The sequence below is a fragment of the Polyergus mexicanus genome, unplaced genomic scaffold, assembly GCF_030449975.1.
Source record: "Polyergus mexicanus isolate NDT 795.1 unplaced genomic scaffold, iyPolMexi1.0 SCAF_3, whole genome shotgun sequence".
Lineage (NCBI taxonomy): Eukaryota > Metazoa > Arthropoda > Insecta > Hymenoptera > Formicidae > Polyergus > Polyergus mexicanus.
The window spans coordinates 7,357,941-7,379,873 of NW_027223323.1; the positions used below are offsets into that span (position 1 = coordinate 7,357,941).

The window sequence follows — 21,933 nt, forward strand, 5'->3', positions numbered from 1 at the left end:
AATTTACTCAGTTTAATATAATTTCAATTCAATTTCAATTCAATTTAAATTTGGTTTGAATGATTAATTACTCTATATGTGCAAAAGACTCATTTTTTATGGGATTATAATAAGACTAAATCTATGCTTATATTAAAAGTAGAAATTTTGAAAAATAGGATGCACGAAATTTATATTTTAAAAGAAAAATAAAAAGAAATAATAATAAAGAAAAATTAAGGAAAATTAACAAACAAAAGCAATATTAAAATATTTTATCGCTCCAAAATTTAATCACGTAGATAATTCTAATATATCTTTTTTTTTTTTTTTTTTTTTTTTTTAAATTTACCAAGAGCTTAGAACGAGAGTAATATTATTCGCGATGTTATTCATCAAGCTGCTCGCGAAAGCATGTCTCTCTCGAGTTACGAAGGCGCAGCCTCGTGCTTTTCGCATTCTCGCGGATCAACGAGCAAACAAGCATCCGGTACAAATATTCTTCTCTTCCTCGATACCTCCTCGTATCCAGATGGCAGTCAACGAGATGCGTATCCGCGGAAAAATTTCGTGCAACGAGGACGGTTTCATCAAAAACGAAAGTTTCCGCTCGAACCTCGCCTTGCCCTAGCGGCGCTTCGTTCGAAAACTCATGATTTAATTTTAGAAACGTTCGTCGCACGCTTTGGCTCAGTTTGCTTGTGAGATTCGCCGGGACAAAACGAGCTGTCCCGACACGCGCTTTTATCACTTTTATGAAAAAGAAAAGGGATTAAGTGCGCCCGAGATTATATCCAACAACCGTGAAAATTTAGACTTTATTTTTCGCTATGTTTTGCGAACCGTCAAAATTATGGTGACAATGTGATGATACGATTCTGTGAGAGATGTGATTATTAAGATTAGATTTATCCTTGTTATAAAAAAAAAAAAAAAAATATCGTATGGATCGCGAGAGTGAAATTTATTGTCGTGGCTCGTCGAAATTTTTCTAGGATGTGCAAAAAAAGGATAAACAATTAATTTTCGGCTATTTTACGGTAAAAACCTAAAAATAGAAATTATTGCAATGTGACAACAATAATAGATTGCCATCATTCGGAATATTTCATCACGCGAGAAAAACTTTCCATAAAATTTATTAAATAGAATTCCTTTATTAATGAGAAAGAGAAAGAGAGAGAAATACAATAGAGGGGTTTTAATAACCGGGGCGTGATAACGTGGCGGTATTTTCTCACCTCTCGAAAATCTATCATAAACATCGACAAAGGTAAAAAGAAGAATTAATGATGGATGGTGAATTTCTATAAGCTTATCCGCAACAAGCGGTCGGCAAAATAGGATTTGCTGCAATAATCGCTCTCTCGTTCAATCCCTAATCCCTCAACAACAGCACACATCCATATACGGAAAGAAATATAAAAGTTCGCCAAAAATATTTTATATCTCGATATATAGAAAAAGCGGAATAGCCGAGCTCGTTAGAAATAATATTAAATATTCAGATATAAATAAAGAATAGAGAAATAAATAAAAATATAAGAAATTTTAAGTATATTATATATGGTATATGCTAAATACATGATTTGCTTTCTTTTCTTCCTCTCTCTATCTTTCTTCAAAATTTCAGTACATTTATTTGATAAAGAAAGAGAAAGAAGGCGAAAAAAACAATTTCATAAATGTACGCTCTCTATTTGATGGTTATATAAATAAAAAAGTAATAGTTTCGCGCACGCAGTGGCAACGTATCTAGCCCATCAAAACGTTATTGCGAGTTCACACCCTGAAGAGTGTGCATCGATGCGAAAATGTACAATTCGGCTCCGCTCGACGAGGAGGCTCTACAGTTGTCATCGTCGACGTTAAAAATAACGTGGAGAATTTTTCACGAGACGTGAAACGTCTCACAAAAATTTTTACAAAGTTCCGAGAGGACATCTTGTCACTTTGCGCTTCTTTTCTCCGCGTACACATTCTCGAGATTTTTACGATATCAATTTATATCTCGTTCAGAGTATCGTTCGTATTGTATATGTCACTTATATAATTATGTACAGTAAATAAACTTTCAGCAAGTAAAATTATTAAAAACAGAAGATCATTATATAATTTAAGAGACACGGATTTTTTTTTAACTATGAAAAGTAATTTTTTCTGACATTTTTGCTTTTGATTATTAAAAACAAATTTTGATATTGATCCATTAAAAAAGTTCTCATAAATTTCTGTGATTACATAAAAAATATCTTATAAAAGCATTACACATTTTTGATTAATAATTTAAATGAAATATTTAAATGAAATCTCTCTGAATAAAAAATGTTATATCAGAATGTTAAAGCCAAACGCGATTTTTAGATACTGCAAAAATTTTCATGTAGAAATATTACGTTGAAAGAAATTCGGAATTGCAGACTGTACAAGCTCGACAGATAAATCTAATATGATCTGAAAATCGCGTAGCGTGTATTCAAGTCTTCAAAAGTTGCTACCGTAAATGTCACAAATATCGGATTTAGTTGGTTTCTCTCTCTCTCTCTCTTTCTTTTTCTCTTTCTTTTGCGTTTTCCCGAATTAGTTTTCAACTCAATGTCATTCATCCGACGTAAATTACGCCGGAATTACGAAATACTCGTATATATACCTCGCATGTATATAAAACTAAAATCATTATCGCGATGTGCTGGAAAACTATGTATCTCGCCCGTTACACGATCGAATTTGCCATTACAACTTGTCGTTTGACATTTACGCGCGAATCGTTTCTTCACAAAGTTCTTATCTCGTCGTATACGAAGATATTGCGACGTTTCCTTATGTGCAAAATCTTTCCCTCCGCGACGCCATAAAATATATCTCGTCTGAAAATTAAAAAGCTTTTCGTATCTTAAATATAAATTCGTTCGTTAAATTAAAAAAAAAAATATATATATATATATTATCATAAAAATTTGATCTCTCTTATATCAATTAAATTTTATCCATGCTTCTCTCTCTTCGATTGTGAATTTCGTTGCGATATGGCAGTGTTGCGGAGTGGAGTTTTTGACGGATAACGTTGTAAGTCGAGAAAGGTCGAAACGCGCTCTCGGCAATGTCCTCCACAGACGATATTCTTGGCGGGACAAACAAGGGTGAACGTACGTACGAAGAGAGAGCGACGACTCGCGCGACTGCACGTACTCTTCGCCTTAAATAGAACGCGTCGCCTGTTGGTAAACTTCGTTCTCTCGCTCTCGTTCCCTCGTGACTTTCGATCGCCATCAACTTGTTTCCTCTCGGTACAATACTTTCGCTTAAATACATTCAAGGAATGCGTGTCTACGCATGCAGATTTAATGTGAATCGGGCGTAGAAAAATTTGAAGCAATAAAATAACCAACGATATATTAATTAATCACGAATCAATTAATCAAGAAAATTGCACTAGCACGACTATCGACATATATCAATGAAATTTTTTGAATGTGCGCGCGTCCATATGAATTTTTAATCTGTGCGTAATTCCAAAGTATCGATTAATAAAAAAGAACTTTTTTTATATATGTAAATAGAGCGAGCGGAATTATATGTTGATCTTGCTGAATATGAAGTACAGATTTGATGGGTCAACTCTGGTCGATCGGGAATGGTTAAAACGAGTACCGAGGGAAAACGTCATGTTGAACTTTTCAATGAACTGTAACTAGAATAAAATCAAGTGGCGTCCGGAAAATCAATCGAGACCTACAAAAATGTGAACTCCACGTGCGGAAAAGTAACTTCAAACAATTCCGCGTAGCAGCGGAAGCCTCCGAGAGAAAAGTTCCAACGACGGCCGAAAGAGCCAGCCCTTCGCGTCCGGTCTGACGGCAGCCGGAAAAATTATTTTTACTTCAATCGCGAGTGCTTCGGCGCAGCTTGCTTGTCGCGTGTTGCCTCGAACTCATCTGACTCTGTCAGTTTCTTAAAGGATTGTATTTTTCTATGATAATTTTTTTCTACTATATGTCATAAGAACCCAAATATCAAAAGTGATGTTTCTTTTTTGATGAATTACGATAAGTGTTTTGTGATCATTTCAACGATATTGAATTCTCGTAAATATTGAGCTAATACAATTAGTGTAAAATAAAATTTCGAAATGTGTGATTATAAAGTTTATTCGAAGCGTTAATGAGAATTTTTGGAACGACTTTTAACGCATTAAACTAAATTTGGAGTGCTGCGCTTGATCCACTAACGCGAAGCAAATGTCCAACATGTTGCGAATGGAGTTGGTGGGTCTTCTATTGTTGGCATGCACGCAGATTCTTACGGAGCACCGCGACTTGCGCGAATCGCGGAATCAGTACGGTTATCATCAGCGATTTCACGATCAGGAAAGAATGACGAGGGAAGTTCGCGTCAAGGAAGGCCGATTACGTGGCACGGTGGTCCAACCGAGGACCAATCACAATTTGCAGCTGGTCGACGTCTTTCTCGGTAAGCTATTATATATTTAATTATCAAAAATTACATCATACAACAGTTTATTAGTCGGGATAAAAATCCCTAATTTTTTCCACAAAAACTATTATATTTCTTTATTTTGTCTTACGTTCAATACTGAAGATAAAAATGTGGATTTTTTTTTTTCTAAAATGAAAGGACGAAGAATGAAGAAAAATTAACCGAAATTATTAATATCGATCGAATAATCGTTTAATTCGGCGGATATATTAAATTGGTTAACGTAGAGAGAGAGCCGACGTTTCATATGCAATAATCTACTATAACGGTATCCCGATAGCGTTCGATACTTGGAGGAAACTCGGCTCCGGTCAGTGAGCAAAAGTTTCCTGGCAGTTGCATATCCGCGCTTTGAGAGTCCCGATACGTCAAAGGATCCAAAACGAGGAGAGCGTGCTCGCGCGCGCGTCCGTGTATTTCGGGAACAGATATTACCCGCCATCTCCCCTTCAGTTTTCTCGGTCCTTGCTCGAGTACGCGCTGCGCGTCCGTCAAGTCGCATCGCCACGTGTCGAGTTGCATCTCTGTGTGCATCGCTTTGTATATCCAAAGGCGAGTTTACGCCGCTCGCTCTTGGTAATCATCCAAAGTGAACGCATTTCGACGAAGCAATTCTTGCTTAAAACGCGTGTTAACCTTGTGAAAATATAAGTAAATTAAAAAAAAAGAGAAGATATAGAAATATTTTTTATGTCGAAATTTGAATGGATTTCAACTGAATCGAATTAAAATTATAGTAAAATTAAAATACGAATAAACCGTTTGAGAGGCGCGTACTACATTTTTATATTAATTAAAAAAAAGATATTAATTATTTAAAAAATTGTGCATGAATTAGAAATAAATTTTTTTTTTTACAAAGTATGTTTATATCGCTGCTAAAAAGAAATTTGAAAAAAAGTTTAATTTTCTTTCGACAAATTTACTCTGTAATAGAAACGTCGATTGTACAATTAAATGACGATATATTACGCGTAATGGATTTAAATATTAGAGGTAGATTTAAGAATCGGTCTAGAGTCTAGAACAATTTTCTCTTGCGTGTTTTAGGAGTTCCTTATGCGGAGCCTCCGGTGGGATCCTTCAGGTTTTCACCGCCTCGTTCACCGCAACCATGGAGAGGGTTGAGACAGTCGCAGGAATTCGCCCCAGTTTGCCCGCAAGTCTTGCCAAATCTTCGAGAAGAGGTGAAACCGGGCAGGTACGAATACCTGGAGAGGCACCTGCCCTATTTGAGAAACCAGAGCGAAGACTGCCTATACCTCAATATCTACGCTCCTCATCAGGCCGAGGGTGAGTGCGAGCGATCACACGAACCGAGGGGTTTTCTTGTTAACCGATAGTATTAATGCGTTACGGAAGTTATCGGCTTTGATACCGCAGTAGCAAATTCAATCTGTGAAGCCTGGCTACGTCGAGAGAGGTGACTTTCACTTCCATGCCACCGAGTTAGATCGAAATATGAGAAATTTAAGTTTGCAATTTAATCAAACTCTCCCTAATTTCATTATCAGCTAAAAGCTTACTTTGACTTATAAGAAGTCCAGAAAGAAACCATCACGTTGTTTAATTTAATAATCACTTTCGCTCCGACTGAAACCGATTCAACTCAGGAGCGGAATGTTCTCGCGATTAGTTACTTGTACTGGAAAATGGAAAAAAAAGTTTTCCATTTCAACGAAAAGCAAACAGAAAAAGAACTGAAATATTTTACCCTCTGTATATACATATGTATATTCCGCGAACGCGATGATCCTCGTATTGGAAACGCAGGCGGGCGAAATAAACCTTCGATAAAAATGTCTGGCGTTGAATCGAAACTTTCTCGGATTTCTTTCGCTTTAACGCAGAGAGAGAGAGAGAGATACGACGCAATATTCGACCTACTTGGAAAGGACAAGGAAAAAAAAAAAAAAATACAAAAATAGGAGGAGAAGATCAGATTACGATTCGTCCCTTGCGATTATGCGAATGCGTTCGGGATTTTCGTAGCGGGTTTTTCTGCGCGGTTAACTGCATAAAACAGCTGTCACATCGATTTACGAGACTGATGTGTCACGGGATATGGAAGGAACGATCACGTGGGGCCCTCGGCTTTTCGCGCGCGCGTTCATAAATTCATTCGCACCCCCGCGTCCGTATATATTCATTCTCGCCGTCCGGTCGCTCGATCGGTCGCTCTCTCAATCCCCTTTCCTCCACTCCACCATTCCACCCCCTTCCCCGCCCCATCGCGACGTATTCAACATTTCACAATATCGGTCCGGCCCGCAATGGGTTAAACTCGCGTCGCCGGACCATTTACGGGCGTATGGAAATATCTGCAAGAATTTCAAATCGAATTGAACGCGGCTGGGGAGAGAAGAGGGGAGAAAAAGGGGGCGCGGAGGGGATGTAGCTTTGTGTGTTGCATTGCGAGATATCGCTCGCAAAAGCCGCACTGTTGCACTGTGTCAGCACGCTTGTTTCACGCAGCGATACATCTGCCATGAGCCGTGCATTTTCATTTTTTTCCTTGTATCGCGTTGCTCCCTCCCTTCTTTTCAGTGACCAAATCCGATTTCAGATCAAAATACTATCCTTTAGCATCCGTTTGGAAATTTTGAACCGCGCTTCTTCTGGTGGATTATATTGGGCAATCCTATTTAAAAATTTACGAGATAAAACTTGTATTATTTTTTTTTCTTTTCACGGTTGATTAGCCAATATTTTTAATATGAAATAGAGATTAGATTAATTTACGTATAGAGATAATCGATTTTGTTCACGTCCTTTCTCTGACGTGCAGACAAGGTTAATCTTTTTATCACTGTTTGGAGAGAGCACTCCTTATCCCCTCTGATAAACAAGATAAGCGGCAGTGGATTCCCTCAGCGTTTTCTCGGTAGACATTAACCCCTTGAAGCTAGCTTGGTTCGAGGATTCCGCAATTACCGCAATTGCGATTGCTTGCTTATTTCGCGAGATCCAGATTGCGAGTAATCATTTGTAGGAAATAGATTAAAGAATAAATCTAATCGCTTAGATACGCGCCGACTGTGAATCGTTTCACAAAATTCTACGTTTGTGATTAATCGTTTGCTTGACATTTATATCTGCTAAATTTAGCGGAGAGTTTGAAAAAAATCCTCGAGATTTTGTATGTAAAAACTTTTTTTAATTTTTATATGCTGGAACGTTAAAATTCCACAATTACGCTTTTTTCATTCAAACTTCTTTTGTTCTTCAACTCATTGTCAGAAAGGATAATTGCTATAATTACTTCTTTGCCAGCACAGAACAGTTTATTATTTAAGCATACTCCACTCGCTAAAGTCATTGCGGTTTTCTTTAATACAATAAAACGATCGTCGAAAGATTCACTCAAGGTTTCAATTTTGTTTTACTTTTATTTCAATATAGAATATATATATATATATATTTAAGCCATTGATACATATCACAGGGAAAAATTACAAAATTGAACGCATCATGGGATTGCTATTAATTCTACGAAAGACACATTGAATTTGGAATAAAACACACTGATGACTATCTTGCTTGATGGAACTCAACTCACGAGTATAAGCCGGAGAGGAAAACGTATGCACGAGTGGTGCTTGGGAAAGTCGCCGGAGCTAACACGAGCCTTTGTACAACCTTGTCGTTCTACGCTGCCAACGAGACCAATTTCTCTTTTACCGCGCTTTATCCGAAAAGGCAAGGGGTGAGGAAAGAAGTGGAAGGGGCGGAAGGGATAGAAGGGCGCACGTACTTGCAGTACTTTGTGGGGCTTAGCGCTCCGTTAAACTATGTATAATTATATCGACGATGCATTCGTATACATGTACTTCATTCTCGAATGTGAAGTGATTCTCTCGCTTGTTAAGGTTTTTTTTACTTAAAACCAGATCTCTCTCTTTACTCGTCTCTCACGCAAATGCGCTTGGCAAGCTGCGATTCTGTTATTACATTTGGAATTAAGCTATTATTTTATATCGTAAAAATAAGAACAGAATACAAAGTTGTAGTGTATCAAAATATTATGATAAGTTAATTTTAATTATCAATTTTTAAATTAAATCTTAATAAATTATCTGATTTCGAGCAAAAGTATCTGAAGAAACGAAAAGCTGTAAAAGTTTTATGCGGTTCTCTTTTCACGTAATTACGTTATTTTTTCTCTTGCAAGTAGGAATATTTTCGCGCACAAAAATAATTTATTCTGCTAACGTTGCATGAATTTGCCTTCCGTGCAAACGAATATTTGAAGGAATCCTTATGAGTCTCTTTGAGTTCAAATTAATAGAAGGCAAATAACCGTCCTCTTTTGAAATATGACAAATAATATTTAATGCTCTTAGGGAGATGCCTTCCATCCGGAGATTCTGATGTCATATCAAATGTCAATTGAAATCAATGGCGTATTTGTCATTCTCTGTTTCTTCATATAAAGATAAGCCACGATCCTTCGCAGAGCCTTCTTATGATTTTTATCTCCTACGGATTGTCTGAGATCTCGTCACGATTCAAATCTGAATATCGAGGTGAGAAAGCTGGCGTTTGAGATCTTTCTTACGGTCGATGCATATATTCGGTACGCCATATTGCTTCCTTTCGCCCGAGAACGAGATTTATTCGACTATGCCCCGTAGATCGAGCATTAATGAATTTTCCGATATTTTACAGTGCCACGGGGATTGCGATCGTTGAAAGCCAACCTCCTCCTCTTTTGCTTCACATTTTTCGTCTTTATTTTCATGTCATTTCTCTCTCTTTCTCTCTCCCACACACGTGCACATTTATATAAGCAAATGAATGAAATTATGAAATAGGAGAAAAATGTAATTTGTAGAACAAACAAACGATATTCTATTTAACCGTCATTATCTATCTAATGTTGTAAAATAATTGTAGAAAAAACAATCTAAATATAATTTTTTTTATGCAACCATAATTTTTATTTCCAAGAAACTCCATTATTTCTTTACTATATTTTTCATATTTTTTTTTATTTTGCAGATAAATTATATTAAAAAGAAAAAATCGTTTTGGAAAAAAAAAGGATTCTTAATCCTGTGCATTTATTATCGTCAAAAACGTGAACTTTTAATCTTGAAAATTTATATACTCAAAGAGTTTAAGAAAAAGATTATATTTATAAAAAGTATCCTATTAGACTATGACGTATTAATTATTATTAAGAAAAATAATAATTCCAAAAAAAAAAAAAAAGGATTCCAAAGTCTATAGATCCTATCCTCGCGTAACCTTTCAATATTTAAAAGTGTGAATATATATCTTACACGTAACAGAGAAAGCCCTTTTAACTCGCGGCTGGACGGTTTCGATTTATTCGCAACCTCGGCACATCTTTCATCGCTCGACCCGCAGCTTTTCGCGTATTCGCCAGCCGAAATGCGCCGCGAATAAGTTTTGTTTACCAACCGTGCCGCAAGCGGTTTCGGATTAAAACGTCGAGACAACCGCGTGGGGCCGATTTTTCCACTTCCCGCGATGAGGGTGGCATAAATCTCAGATAACGGTGGTCGTTCGATGGCGCCGCGCTCGGCGTTTATGAAGGAGGAGGGAAAGTGAAAATGAGGGATGATTAGCATCGCAAGAAACGCTCGAAATGTCACGTTACTCCTTAGATGAATGCGTTGTTGAAGTTTATGAAATATACTCGAACTTTTTTTTATATCTGCTCTTAATTTCAAATAAAATAAAATTATATATCTCGAGTGAAAGACTTTTATAGAGAACGCGTTCTCTTAATCTTCTACATTTCTATTGTGGCGAAAAATATGTTAAAAACTTTAATTCTGATTTATTATATATCGTATATTTACGAATCTAAGAATCTAAAAACTTTTAGGATGTTAGATTGAGAATCTATTGAGGAGTTTTTAGAATAAGAAGCCTGTACAAGATAACGCAAGTTCGAAAACGTGAAAAAATATAGCCGGAGCTTTTACTCGGTTCGAAGGATTCGGTGGCACGATTTCTTTCAAAACTTTTCAATTGGATTTTCTCTTTTTTTTCGCGAAACGTCGATGTGTTATTGACAGAGAGAAATAACTTATCATTTTACTTTAAACAAGGATGAAGATAGCCATTCGACGCGATGACGACGAATCGACACATGTTGAAATACAGCAATTGCTTCTCCCTATGTTCTTATGACATATCGCTTCCACATTCTACGAGTCGTTATGGTTGCCTTTATCATTTTATCATTTTATCGATATTGCCATTAAAGTTTCCGATTGATAAAAAAAAATGTATTATTACATCGTTGCTTTATTAGAAAAGTTCGGTAAATGAGATCCCGGAGGGGAAGAAGCCTGCCGATGACAGTCGATGTTCTTGAAAAAAAAAAAAGCTCGGATCAGGGTAAAGTTTGGCCGTTCGGATGTTACGGAGGAGTGTCCTAAAGAAATTGGCTTTGTTATGTTAGAAGACGGAATCGTGCGTTTTTCCGTGCGTTTTCTCGAGTTTCGCAAAATACAAGTGTGCGTTCGTTTCCACCCTCAAAGGGTGCGTGTAATGGCTCGTGTCGCGAAAGTTAGCCTCTCGTTCATCTATCTCCGCTACTTTACTGCTACTTCCATTTAACCGGCATCGCATCGCACACATCATTTATTTATATAGAATTATAATTTCCGCTTCTATGTAGAAGCGGAGATTAAAATATGTATAAATTGCAAATTACTTAACATTTTAAATTTAAATATAAAATATAATATAAGATAAGAAAGAAAATAAAAATATTCTAATCGTTAAAAATTGCGTGAGATAAGATTCTAAAATTGTTTAGATACTAATAGCTCCCGTTTTCAAAATTCTTTGATTAAGAATGTTTTGAAAAATGTGATACAATCACATAAATTCTTTTTATGGAGATATCTTGAATTCAAGAGGAGCGTTTTCACATTTCATAGAATGTTGGAACTCACATTTCTCGAATGTTAACTGCATCGAGTACTAGTTATCCTGAATCCCGACTATCCTCGAGTTTCAGGTACCTTTAAGGTTGTTCGCTAAATCTTTAGCGGGAAATTTAATTCGACGTCGCTGAATCATTTTGGTTGAAAGTCTCATTAATATCCATTATCCGTTTTCGTAACCTACTTTCGTCACTTCGAGGATCTATTAAAATCACACGAGCAAACCGGCAACGAGATCGACAGCTCCCTCAATACGCGAGAAACAAAGACCCGGTAACAAGAATGACGAGAAACAGCGGAAAGTATCGTCGAAGCGAAAGTTGCAGACGTCCATCGCTACGAGAGCACGGTCGTTTATTTTCGGTTCTTTCAAACTCTGCACCGAAAGGAAACGACGATCGCGCGAGTTGAAAGGAAAGAGGGCCAAACGATGCGATGGAGGAAAATAGACATAAAGGAACGAGAGGGAAAAAAGATTGATCAAGAGAGAGTGAGAGGGGGGATGAAATGGAGGTATCGCTTTGGAAATAGAGGGAAGTGGAGAAATAGCGGTCGCTCCAAACCATTAGACAAATTTTATATATAGCGCCGGAAAACTCGTTCGTTTTTGCCGCGTGTTGGTTATTGCTTTTCACCCCGGAACAATAATCGACATTTCGACACCGTTTCGAGATGAAAACATTATCTTTTCCCTCAGTTACGTGTCGGCGATAATTGAACGATCATCATCATCGATCGGTGAAAGTCTCTTCAAGGGAAGAAATAATTCTCTCCAGCCGTTAGATTAGATTTTCGAAGAAATAAACTTTTGATACACTGTCTGCCAACAATGCTTTCGTCGATTCTTTATGCATGTAGAAGATAAAAAATTTCCTATCTTAATTATAATAATTATTAATCGATTTCAACTATAAATATTTCACGAATTTCTTTAAATCACAGATGTTTTTTTTAGCAAACGTGTTTAGATTTAAGAAACATTAGGCAAATTTGCAACAAGTAATTTGCAAATCTTAACTTTACAAATGCCTCGAACGATCTGGAAACTCGATTGGGGATAGTCCATTAACACATGGATCACGTTCCGATTCCTCGCGCGATATCTAGGTAACCGCGACTAAACACAATCGGCTGAATAGACGGATATTCATGCTGGAAAGGTTCTCGAACCTCCGGGAGGGTCGAGGGGATGGGACGCGGCTCTCTGATTCGAGACTTACATAATGATGAACCGAAATCCGTGGCATGCACGGCCGATATGTTACTGTCCGCTTCGATGGCCTCTGGTCGCGAGTAGATAGGGGATGAGCAAGCGGCGCGTCGCTTTCCTTCCATATTAAGTGGCCAACCAGCGACTCCAGGATACAATAAGGCATTCGCGACTGACTTCGTCGGATGCTCGCGAGAGGACCTCGATTATTGTCGACTGCTAACATTCAAAATCCACTCCGTGCGATTCTCTTTCGAGGGAAAGACGCAGGGAAGTAGACGGGGAGAAAAGGAGGAAGAAAAAGAGGAAGCGGCAAAAAAATCTTTCTTCTTTTAAACAGGATCCATAGGTACATTAATAAAAAACTTTTCGAAGCAACGAACTCTGATCTTTCACGGATGGATAGAAAAGCTCCAGAGGTAAAGTTAGTAATTACATCGATCGAGATGTGAAAGGAAAGAGTTTTAAAGATAAAATCACCACGTTTTACGTATATATATATATATATATATGTATAGACAACTTGCCGAAACTTTTCGTCCCCTTCTTTCCAACAAACATTCAAAATATCAAAGAACATTTTGCTGCGACCGTTTTACGCTAATTACGCGAATAGCATAAGAGATATGGGATTTATAAAAATGATTCAAATAGTTGAAGAATAAATTAAACTCGGTAATATGCGCACGATAAAATAATCCATTTTTTTAAACTGAATCAATGAAAATGTCACCAATGATAAAATTTCACTAAAGATCAGTGAAAACATCTTATTCCTCAGTTTTATGTTTCATTAATCATGGTAGTATAATTTTAATAAGAGATAAAGTCGCTATTATTAATTACCATTAACACGAAGATACAAAGATTTTGCGATGACATCATGGTCCGCGTTAAACTGACCATTACAATGGTCGGATTTATTTGTTTTAGCCTCGCTTGAAGTGAGTTCGTTAAAGATATCAAGGAAACTTAATTGGAACGATTGTAATGATTTTGCTTGTTAGAGGTATTAGAGGATTTAATTGGACGAGTTCCTAGAAATGGCTGCAATCGGCTATGACGCTAATAAATGGAAGCAATTCGTCGGCGATAATCACGGATTACAGAAAAACTTCACGGAAACCACCGCGTCATTTGTCAGGATTCACTTCTACCAAAATTTCAAAATTGCTTGGCAAAATCCCTGTGGCTATTTGTATAATTTATTTATACAAATTTTATTGCTTTCCATTAATCACAAATTAATGTTTCGTTATAATTAGGCAATTTTATCTCTCTTCCCTAAAATTTCAAATTAAATTTCACGATTCATTATGCATCATTTTCCGCATAAATTTTCACTGTTTTTTTTTTTTTTTTAATTCTTTATTTCTAATGCTTTATTTTATTTCTATTTCTGTCTCTACACTATTTCGATATTTCATCCCCCTCTTCCTTTTCCGCTACTTTCACATTACATGCACTTTGATAGATCAATTTGATTTTCAATTCGCTACAATGATTTTACGCGTGTATATTGAAACGGATGATTGTCTCGCAAAAAAAAAAAAAAAAAAAGGAAACGTTTCCATCGATCTTTTATACGATGCTTCTTCGTTCGCGGGAGAAAACATCTTCGACTATTTCCGTACGTATGCGAGTACGAAAATACGAAGCAGCCACCGCGACGCGCGCCTTCCCCTCCACCCTCATCCTTTCATCGGTGAGACAAATCGATGCTTCATGAATTTACAACGGATAAGCTTGCTCTGTCGTTTCATGAAATAAAGCGTTACAAACCGATCTCTGTCGATTCGCCGCGATTTGTAAATCATCGACCTTCCTATCCTACCTTCCTCGTCCCGCCACCGCGACGAAAGACGCAGCTGCAAAGTTTTCGTCCGAGAAAATAAGCGCGGAGCAATTGTACCGCGAAATGTCGTGGGCGGAGTCGCTTTTCTCCACAAATGGATTTCCGTGGAATCGCTAATATGCTGAGAAAGATTTAATGGAATTCTCCCCAGCTTTGGAAGAGAGTCCCCGCAAAATATCGCAATGTCCCGAAAGATGTATTACACCGGCAAGAAATATGCCAGCATCTTGTACGGTCGCTCTTTCTTACGCGGGCGACTTAATCTAAACTTAAATATCCGCATTTTTCGAGATACAATTAGGTTTTGAGACCCCGATTTTTCAAATGATTCTAAAACTTGTAAATTTTGGAGAACAAATATAATCTTTTCTCTTCCGAAAGTGCTTAATATTTTTGTCATATTTATGTATTCTTTCTCTTAAAGTGCGACTTATTACTACTCTCATTATCTTGAAAATAAATTGTATAAAAAATTCTGCAATTTTCCATTTCTTTTTTTTTTCGCTTATCGTCGTTTACATTATTAGCGATATCGATTGTGCGGGAGCTTCAGTCGTCAAAGTCTCAAAAACTTGAATACACGTTGGAGAATTTACCTCTCGAGACTGATGCGATCGATGTTCTTTTATGGGATTAACATAATTGGCAGGCAAGTCTCGGCAAACTCACGAGCGTACGCGTTACTTTATTGTACTGGCGGTTTTCACTTTCGGCTGACAATAAAGCCAGCACTCGGCTCACTGATATCCTGCCAACATCCATCCTTCGCGCATCAGCATAATGGAAAAGTTATCGGATCGCTTTAGGGATCTTGAAAGTTTTGGCAACGCAAATTCGCGAACGTTAACTTTATCGGCTTCCTCTTTAGACATGCCCAAAACTAATAAAACGCGATAATGTTATCAATTTTCAAGATATCGAAAGAGGAAAGCTGACACGAGAGAGGAATGCTCGCTGATGCTGGATAACTAAATGCGTTCAATTTCTTCAACTTTTGACCGATTGTACCTTATCTTGCGTCATTTCAAAAAGGATCTTGTGCAATTTGATTAAAAATTATTTTATAATTATAAAAAATTATTATAAGTATACAGATTATCAAAAATAATATACGGTTAAAAACCAGATTTGCCAGATTTTATTAAACATATAAATTATCAGAAATGTGCAAAGATACGAATTGGCGCATCATTCTGAACAATTTTAAACCCATCACGCGGATTTCAATGGATCATTTTCCACGACTCGAGTTTATGCAAGTCATTTTATGTGGATATTATTGAACGCGGAGCATTTCAAAGTGATGAATGCGGAATATTGATCTTGAAATTAGCAAGCTCTTTTGCAATCTAATTAATATGATGTCCGCGCTGATCACATTTAACAGGCGTAACGTCAACAATGACATAAAGGATACAGATAGTTTCAGAAGTCTTCCTCAACAATGGATCAGATATTCATTCAGATTCGATTATATCGTCATATTTTTTCGCAATTTAAAATTTTATAAAAGTATCTTCGATCATTTGAACAGCGAAGGGTGGTCGATTTCTAATGAAGTCGGGGGATAGTTTATCGCGAAAGCGCATCAGGAATTATGAACGCGATCGTAAACGAGAGCCAACACTTTTCTAGTTGCAGCAAGATGGCCGCAATGGGTATCGCGCAGCGGGCGCAACTTCCATTAAGCATTTCTCCAAGCTGCAAGTAGACCAGACTAACTGCACCCTGCCCGACTTCTTACATTCTAATGAATATAAATATCGCCCTCTCGCTCCGTCCGGGCCATTCCCTGCCTGGTCCCCGGCGCTCCGTATAATTGTTTCCGAGAGAACTCCTAGACTTCCAGATAAAGTTCCTATTATTTTACCAACAGCGCTTCTCCCCCGCAGTCTTCTCTTCGCCAGCCTCCCCGACGATCCTCTCACCCCCTCCACCCCTTTTAATCCTCGCGTATCCCATTCTCCGATATAGCGGTCGAGAGCATCGCTCGATAAAATCTTCCGCGGCTCCGCAAATTTTATTTATTGCATTCTAGAAGTGCTTGTTTAACACGTACATATCGAAACGTATCGCTCGCCGAGAAGATCGATACACGGTCTGCGCTTGCCACACCCCATCGTTTATTTTGACAAAATTTCTGTAAGCGAAATACAATACAATATATTGCGCACGGGGAGAGATTTCAATCTATATCGATTTATCGAAGAAAATTAACGAATGTCGATGAATACATTTCCGAAAAAATGTTGGAGCGTCTTGCCAGTCTTGTTAGAAATTCCATCACCTTGAATTTTGACGTCAAACATTTATTCACCCTAGATTTTTGGCTCTGATTTCTAAAATTCCCGATTCCTCGAACTTTTAGTTCGTAGACTTTTGCATCTCGAATTTTTGGCACGTGGTAGTCTTGGCTCTTCGAATCATTAATGTCTACATTTCAGATCGTCGATATACTCCCTCAACAATCTATTTCCGCAATTTTTTGCAACTTTCTTATATAGCCATTTTTCAATTCCTTTTTTATATTTTAAATATCTTATTTCCTTTTGAATTTCTTCTAGCGTCAAAATTTTTTTATCTCTCTCTGCTTCCTTAAATTAATAATTGCTGCGTTTGCTGTAATTGATAAAAAAAATTCTTCTGTATTCGGTTATGTTTACATTATGAAGTTAATCGTAGTAATATCGTAATGCGGTATGTGCAACAGCCATGATATTGAATGGTCATATGAGAAGCAACTTCTGGATGACAGGAGGCCAGTGGCCAATACCATTTAATCCGATTCTTCTCTTTTGTGCCCCGAAGCGAAGCGAGCTTTCATATTTCATTCCTCGTAGAAGCTAGCAGCGGCCAGGAAATATCATTAAAACATTTATTTCCCGACCGGAAATGGGGAATATATGAAATTTAATCGATGAAATTAATCGAAAATTTGATCGAAAGCTCGCAACGAAGCGGACATGTTGATCTCGAAGTATTATCTTCAATTAACTGAGACGCGCGAGTGACGCAAATCCTCTCCGGCTGATCATAGTTTAATTCTCGCTTAACCAGCGTTAATTTACGCATTTCAATTGTAGATTGTAAACGACGCTCTCGTCTTAATCTTCAGAGTGGACCTTTCTGGATTACGCGCCAGAATAGCGGAGATTGTCTGCGAGCGGGATTTTGACAGACGAAAATTATGGATAAAAATACGGGAGCAACCCTTCATAGAATGCTTTAAACGTATTACGATGACGTTATGGATAACGATGTTAATAATAGTCTTTATCAAATGTGCGCAGAAGGAGAAATATGTAGATTGTCAAAAGAGTCTCTTTTTTTCTCGATAAGAATCGAGGATGAATCTTATGATTCATTTAAAAGGAAGAAGAATAAGCTTTCCAATCAAAGATATCGCGAAAGGCATTTCGAGCTAATATTTCGACATGTAGAAGAATCCAAAGAGTATCTCGAAGAGACTCTCGAAATTCTCGGGATGAAGATTCCCGATGCTCGCGTATCTGCGGATCCTAGCTTAGGAGCATCTTTCCCACAGATATGACAGAGACGGACACGCCGGCGCGAGTTTAATCGATTGAGATGGCAGATAATCGTGGCACTCGCGGTGGAGTTTCCGGCATGTAACAGGACATCGTAAGTCCTCTTAACATGACTCGCACAATGGGTGAGAGGGAGGTGAGAGAGGGAGGAGTGGGGTGTGTTTCCATGACCGGGTCAACTCCATAATGCCGCGCGGACGGCGCAGCCAGAGAGCCCACCGTGGGATGAATGTTACATGTGCGTGCTACTCAGCAGATTGCAGCTGACTGAAGTGCAGTTGGATATGCCACACAACGGCAGTAGCATCATTCTCGAATGGCGCGGACGTTAGCGATATCGCTCGTCGAAAATCTAAGTCGTCCATTGGCGTAGCTTTGATAAATGATCTCATCTAAAACCATTTTTGGCAATTGTTACGTCGTCTATTTTTGGCGATCGCCGTTTCGCGTGACCAATTAATATCGAATTTTTGATATATAAATTAAAGTAATTCCGCTAATTGAGAAGCGACATTTATTCGGATAATTAATGAGATCTCGATGAAATTGGAGAATAATCAGAATGATTAAAATGCAAAATATAAACGATCATATAAAATATGTAAATTTCAAGATTTTACATAATCTATTCTGTATGATGGGAAATTACATGAGATTTAAGAAGGATAAAATCTCTACGTAAAAGATCTATGTAAGCAAGGATATTTAATAAACAACGGATATAAAATCTACTTCATTTTTCTTAAGATGAGATTCAAGATATTTCAGATATCCAAAACCTCATAAATTCCGCTAAAGATTAACAATTTCAACTATCCAAAGTATCAAAGTTTCGCAGATTGAAATTTCCAAAGAATCAAAGTTACAGAGTTCGAAAGTTCTAATGGCTCAAAGTTTCGAAGGTCCAGTGTTCTGAATATATGAACTTTCGAGTCGCGCAGGTACCGAGAGAACTCCAATGCGATAGATAAGGTTTTGCCATCGTAAAAATGTCAAATCATCATCTATACGTGCGATACGACGCGGTCGAAATAGTTAAATAGAGATAATGGACCAGAAATGGGATTGGCTTCTCGATGATGCTGCTCGTACGGATTATGAAGATGGATGAAAGCTATCGCGCTCGCCGCAGGAACTGTCCGCAGCTTCATATTTTCCCGGAAACGAATCACGGCCAGAATCACTAGTTTCTCTCTCTTTTTTCTCTCTCTTTTTTTATTATTTTACATATTACTACAACATTTCTATTACCATCGACGCAGCGACAACGCACCTAAAATGCAGCTTGAAGATAATAAATTACCATTATTATATATAATTTAGTAAGTAATTAATATCAATTTTTGATTAATTAAAATGCTCTTTATGTCATACATAGAATATTTTTCATTGTTATATCTAAATGATTATTATATTATATATAAAAGTATGTTAAGAAAATAATAATATGGATATGAGGATGTATCTCTCTGTGAATCTATATTATATAATTCAATAATTTTATCCTCTACGCAGCGCTTATAATTTATGTATTAGGATAATTGCAATAATTATCAATAATAATGACAATCATAATATATTCATTGTTTCAGTTTGAAGTCGCGTAACGCTTGTCATTGGAGTGACTCTATCCATGAAATTTCAATTTTTATCTTCAAAGCAAACAAAATAGAGAGCCGCGACAAATCTAAAAGAATATATTTAGCAATTGAAATAAATTAATTATTAGACAGTAATTAATAGTATAATGATTAAAGCATGGCACGAAATATCGATTTTATAAAAAATATTTTTATTAGCGAAAGAGTAGCCATTCCCTCTCTCTTCCTCTTTTTATTTAATTATTTTCTTCCGATATCTCGCGGCTCTTTGAATCCATCTGTAAATTAGATTGGCCGCCGCTGCATTTTGAAGAGGTGGCGGGCCGGGAAAGATAGCGAAAGCTGGGAACTCGCAGACACCTGCAATTCTCGCTTTTCTCGGCACAAAGGGCGAACGCCAACCTCCCCCTTCACCTCTATTCTTTTTCAGCACGCGTCTCTCTCACCTCGGCGTTCAATTATCCACCAAGGTGGCGATGGAGTCACCGACTTCTCAACCGAGAACCCGCCTCTTAACGCGTTTCCGTTCTAGCCAACAACTAGCGGACAATTTACGATTGTTTTCTTCAAGAGCGCATTTAACCTCGGAAAATGACTGAAATACCTTGCCGTATTGTACTGTAAATTCGACATTCAGAATTTTCTACGAACAAGGCTGTCTACAATGGCGCGTTCCCTTCTTCGGGGAAAATTGTATTTTTAATGCGGCATTTTTCTTTTTTCGCTCGCAATAATTGAAGCAGTCGTTCAGAGACTCTAGGACAGTCAACCGTAATGCAGTTTGCGAAAAATAACAGTTTTTCGTTTAAGAGTCGTAGTCGAATCACCGGTAACATCGTTAGAGGAAAATCTTCTTGAAGGTATTCCCTCCATGTTACACAAGAGATTACTTTCTGTCTCTACAAATCTTTCAGATACTGTTCGTTTCAATTTAACAAAGTGCCGTTTGCATTAATTAATGCGATGGAATCGATGGCGCGATTATCCGAAGGAACAATAATCGCGGGTTTCGGAAAAATTTCCGTATCGCCGGTATGTCGAGCACGATACGCGGTTAAATGATAATAGTCGCTCGGGATTTACGTTTTCGGAATTTTTCATTGCGGTCATTCCTGATGAATGGAGCGTAGACACAATACGCGGGCCCATCCGATGGTTTAACATATTTTGCGTGATATATCGCAGCGCCTTTTGCCACGGGGCCATTGATCCGCCACGGTATCCGCGCGATATTTCATACGTTTCGATGAGGCATTTTGAGATATAATTGTCGGAATCTGGAATCAGCAGCAGAAACGCGATAAAAAATCTAATGCCCTCGTTTATAATGATCTCGGCGCAAGCGCGCGAAATCAGGTCGGCGACCTGAATCGATATGCATTTCTGATCGTGTTAATTAAAAGAATCAATGAATCTAGAGAAACATATGTGATTATGTTACATACGGTTATATTATATTACGGTCGAATCAAATTTCGAACGATTTAAAGAGAAAATTACCTCGTACATCAACATATATAAAACTATGGTAAAATGAAAAATTGAGTGACAGATAATAGATCTCAATTATCTCGTGTTTATAAAGAGAGTTTTAAATTTCGAAAAAATATTTAAATATTTCTCTTATCGCTTGTAATAATTTCTAACCAAGAATTTAAAATTACAGGGACTTTTTGGGAAAAAGTCAAAACAATTTGTATAGTTTCGGGAATTGAGAGAATCGGCATATTTGAAATCCGAGAAGTCCTAAAATTCAGAAATATACGAATATTTGCGTGAGTAGTGCAGACATACGGTTGAAGCCGGCACGCTCCAATATACAATTTCGGACTATGAGTAAATGTAAATGGCCGCAGGGAGGCTCCTGTACTGTAAGGGCAAAAAAGAGGATACGCGAAGCTGAATGCGAGGGGGGGTGTAACGATGTAACGACTTTTGCGCGAGGAATGCGCGCGATACCCATGACGAGTCCCGAGTGCGAGGAATCTCCACGGAATGCGCTCCGAGATATACAAGCAATATGCATATGCGAAATGCATCCCGGGAATTAATGCGTAACATTATATATGTAAAGTGTAATACGCGGAAATGAGAGTCTTTTTAGCAGTGAGTTCTGATTGCGATACAGAATGCCGGTAATTTAACTGTAAATTGTGTGCTAAAGGGAAAGGAATTCGCGCATCGATGAGTTAAAATTCACCCAAACCTTTCGAAGTTTTCAAAGTTATTTAAAGACTTCAAAGTGAAAGTATTTAAATATTTAGAATACTGACGTTCTCTTTATTTTTATTGTACGTGGGATTTAAAATTTCTA

General features: G+C 37.5%; 1 protein-coding gene across 2 annotated transcripts in view; it reads left to right on the top strand.

The window, feature by feature from the left end:
• The first annotated feature begins 692 nt into the window (after positions 1-692).
• The window catches only part of LOC138931642 (uncharacterized), a 46,520-nt gene continuing 25,279 nt past the window's right edge, over positions 693-21,933 (top strand). For both annotated transcript variants that reach the window (XM_070292625.1, XM_070292623.1), the window contains exons 1-3: positions 693-1,019; positions 3,584-4,449; positions 5,527-5,769. In XM_070292625.1, coding sequence (XP_070148726.1) covers positions 4,218-4,449; positions 5,527-5,769 — 475 coding nt within the window. In that variant the 5' untranslated portion in view covers positions 693-1,019; positions 3,584-4,217. The remainder of the gene's footprint in view (positions 1,020-3,583; positions 4,450-5,526; positions 5,770-21,933) is intronic.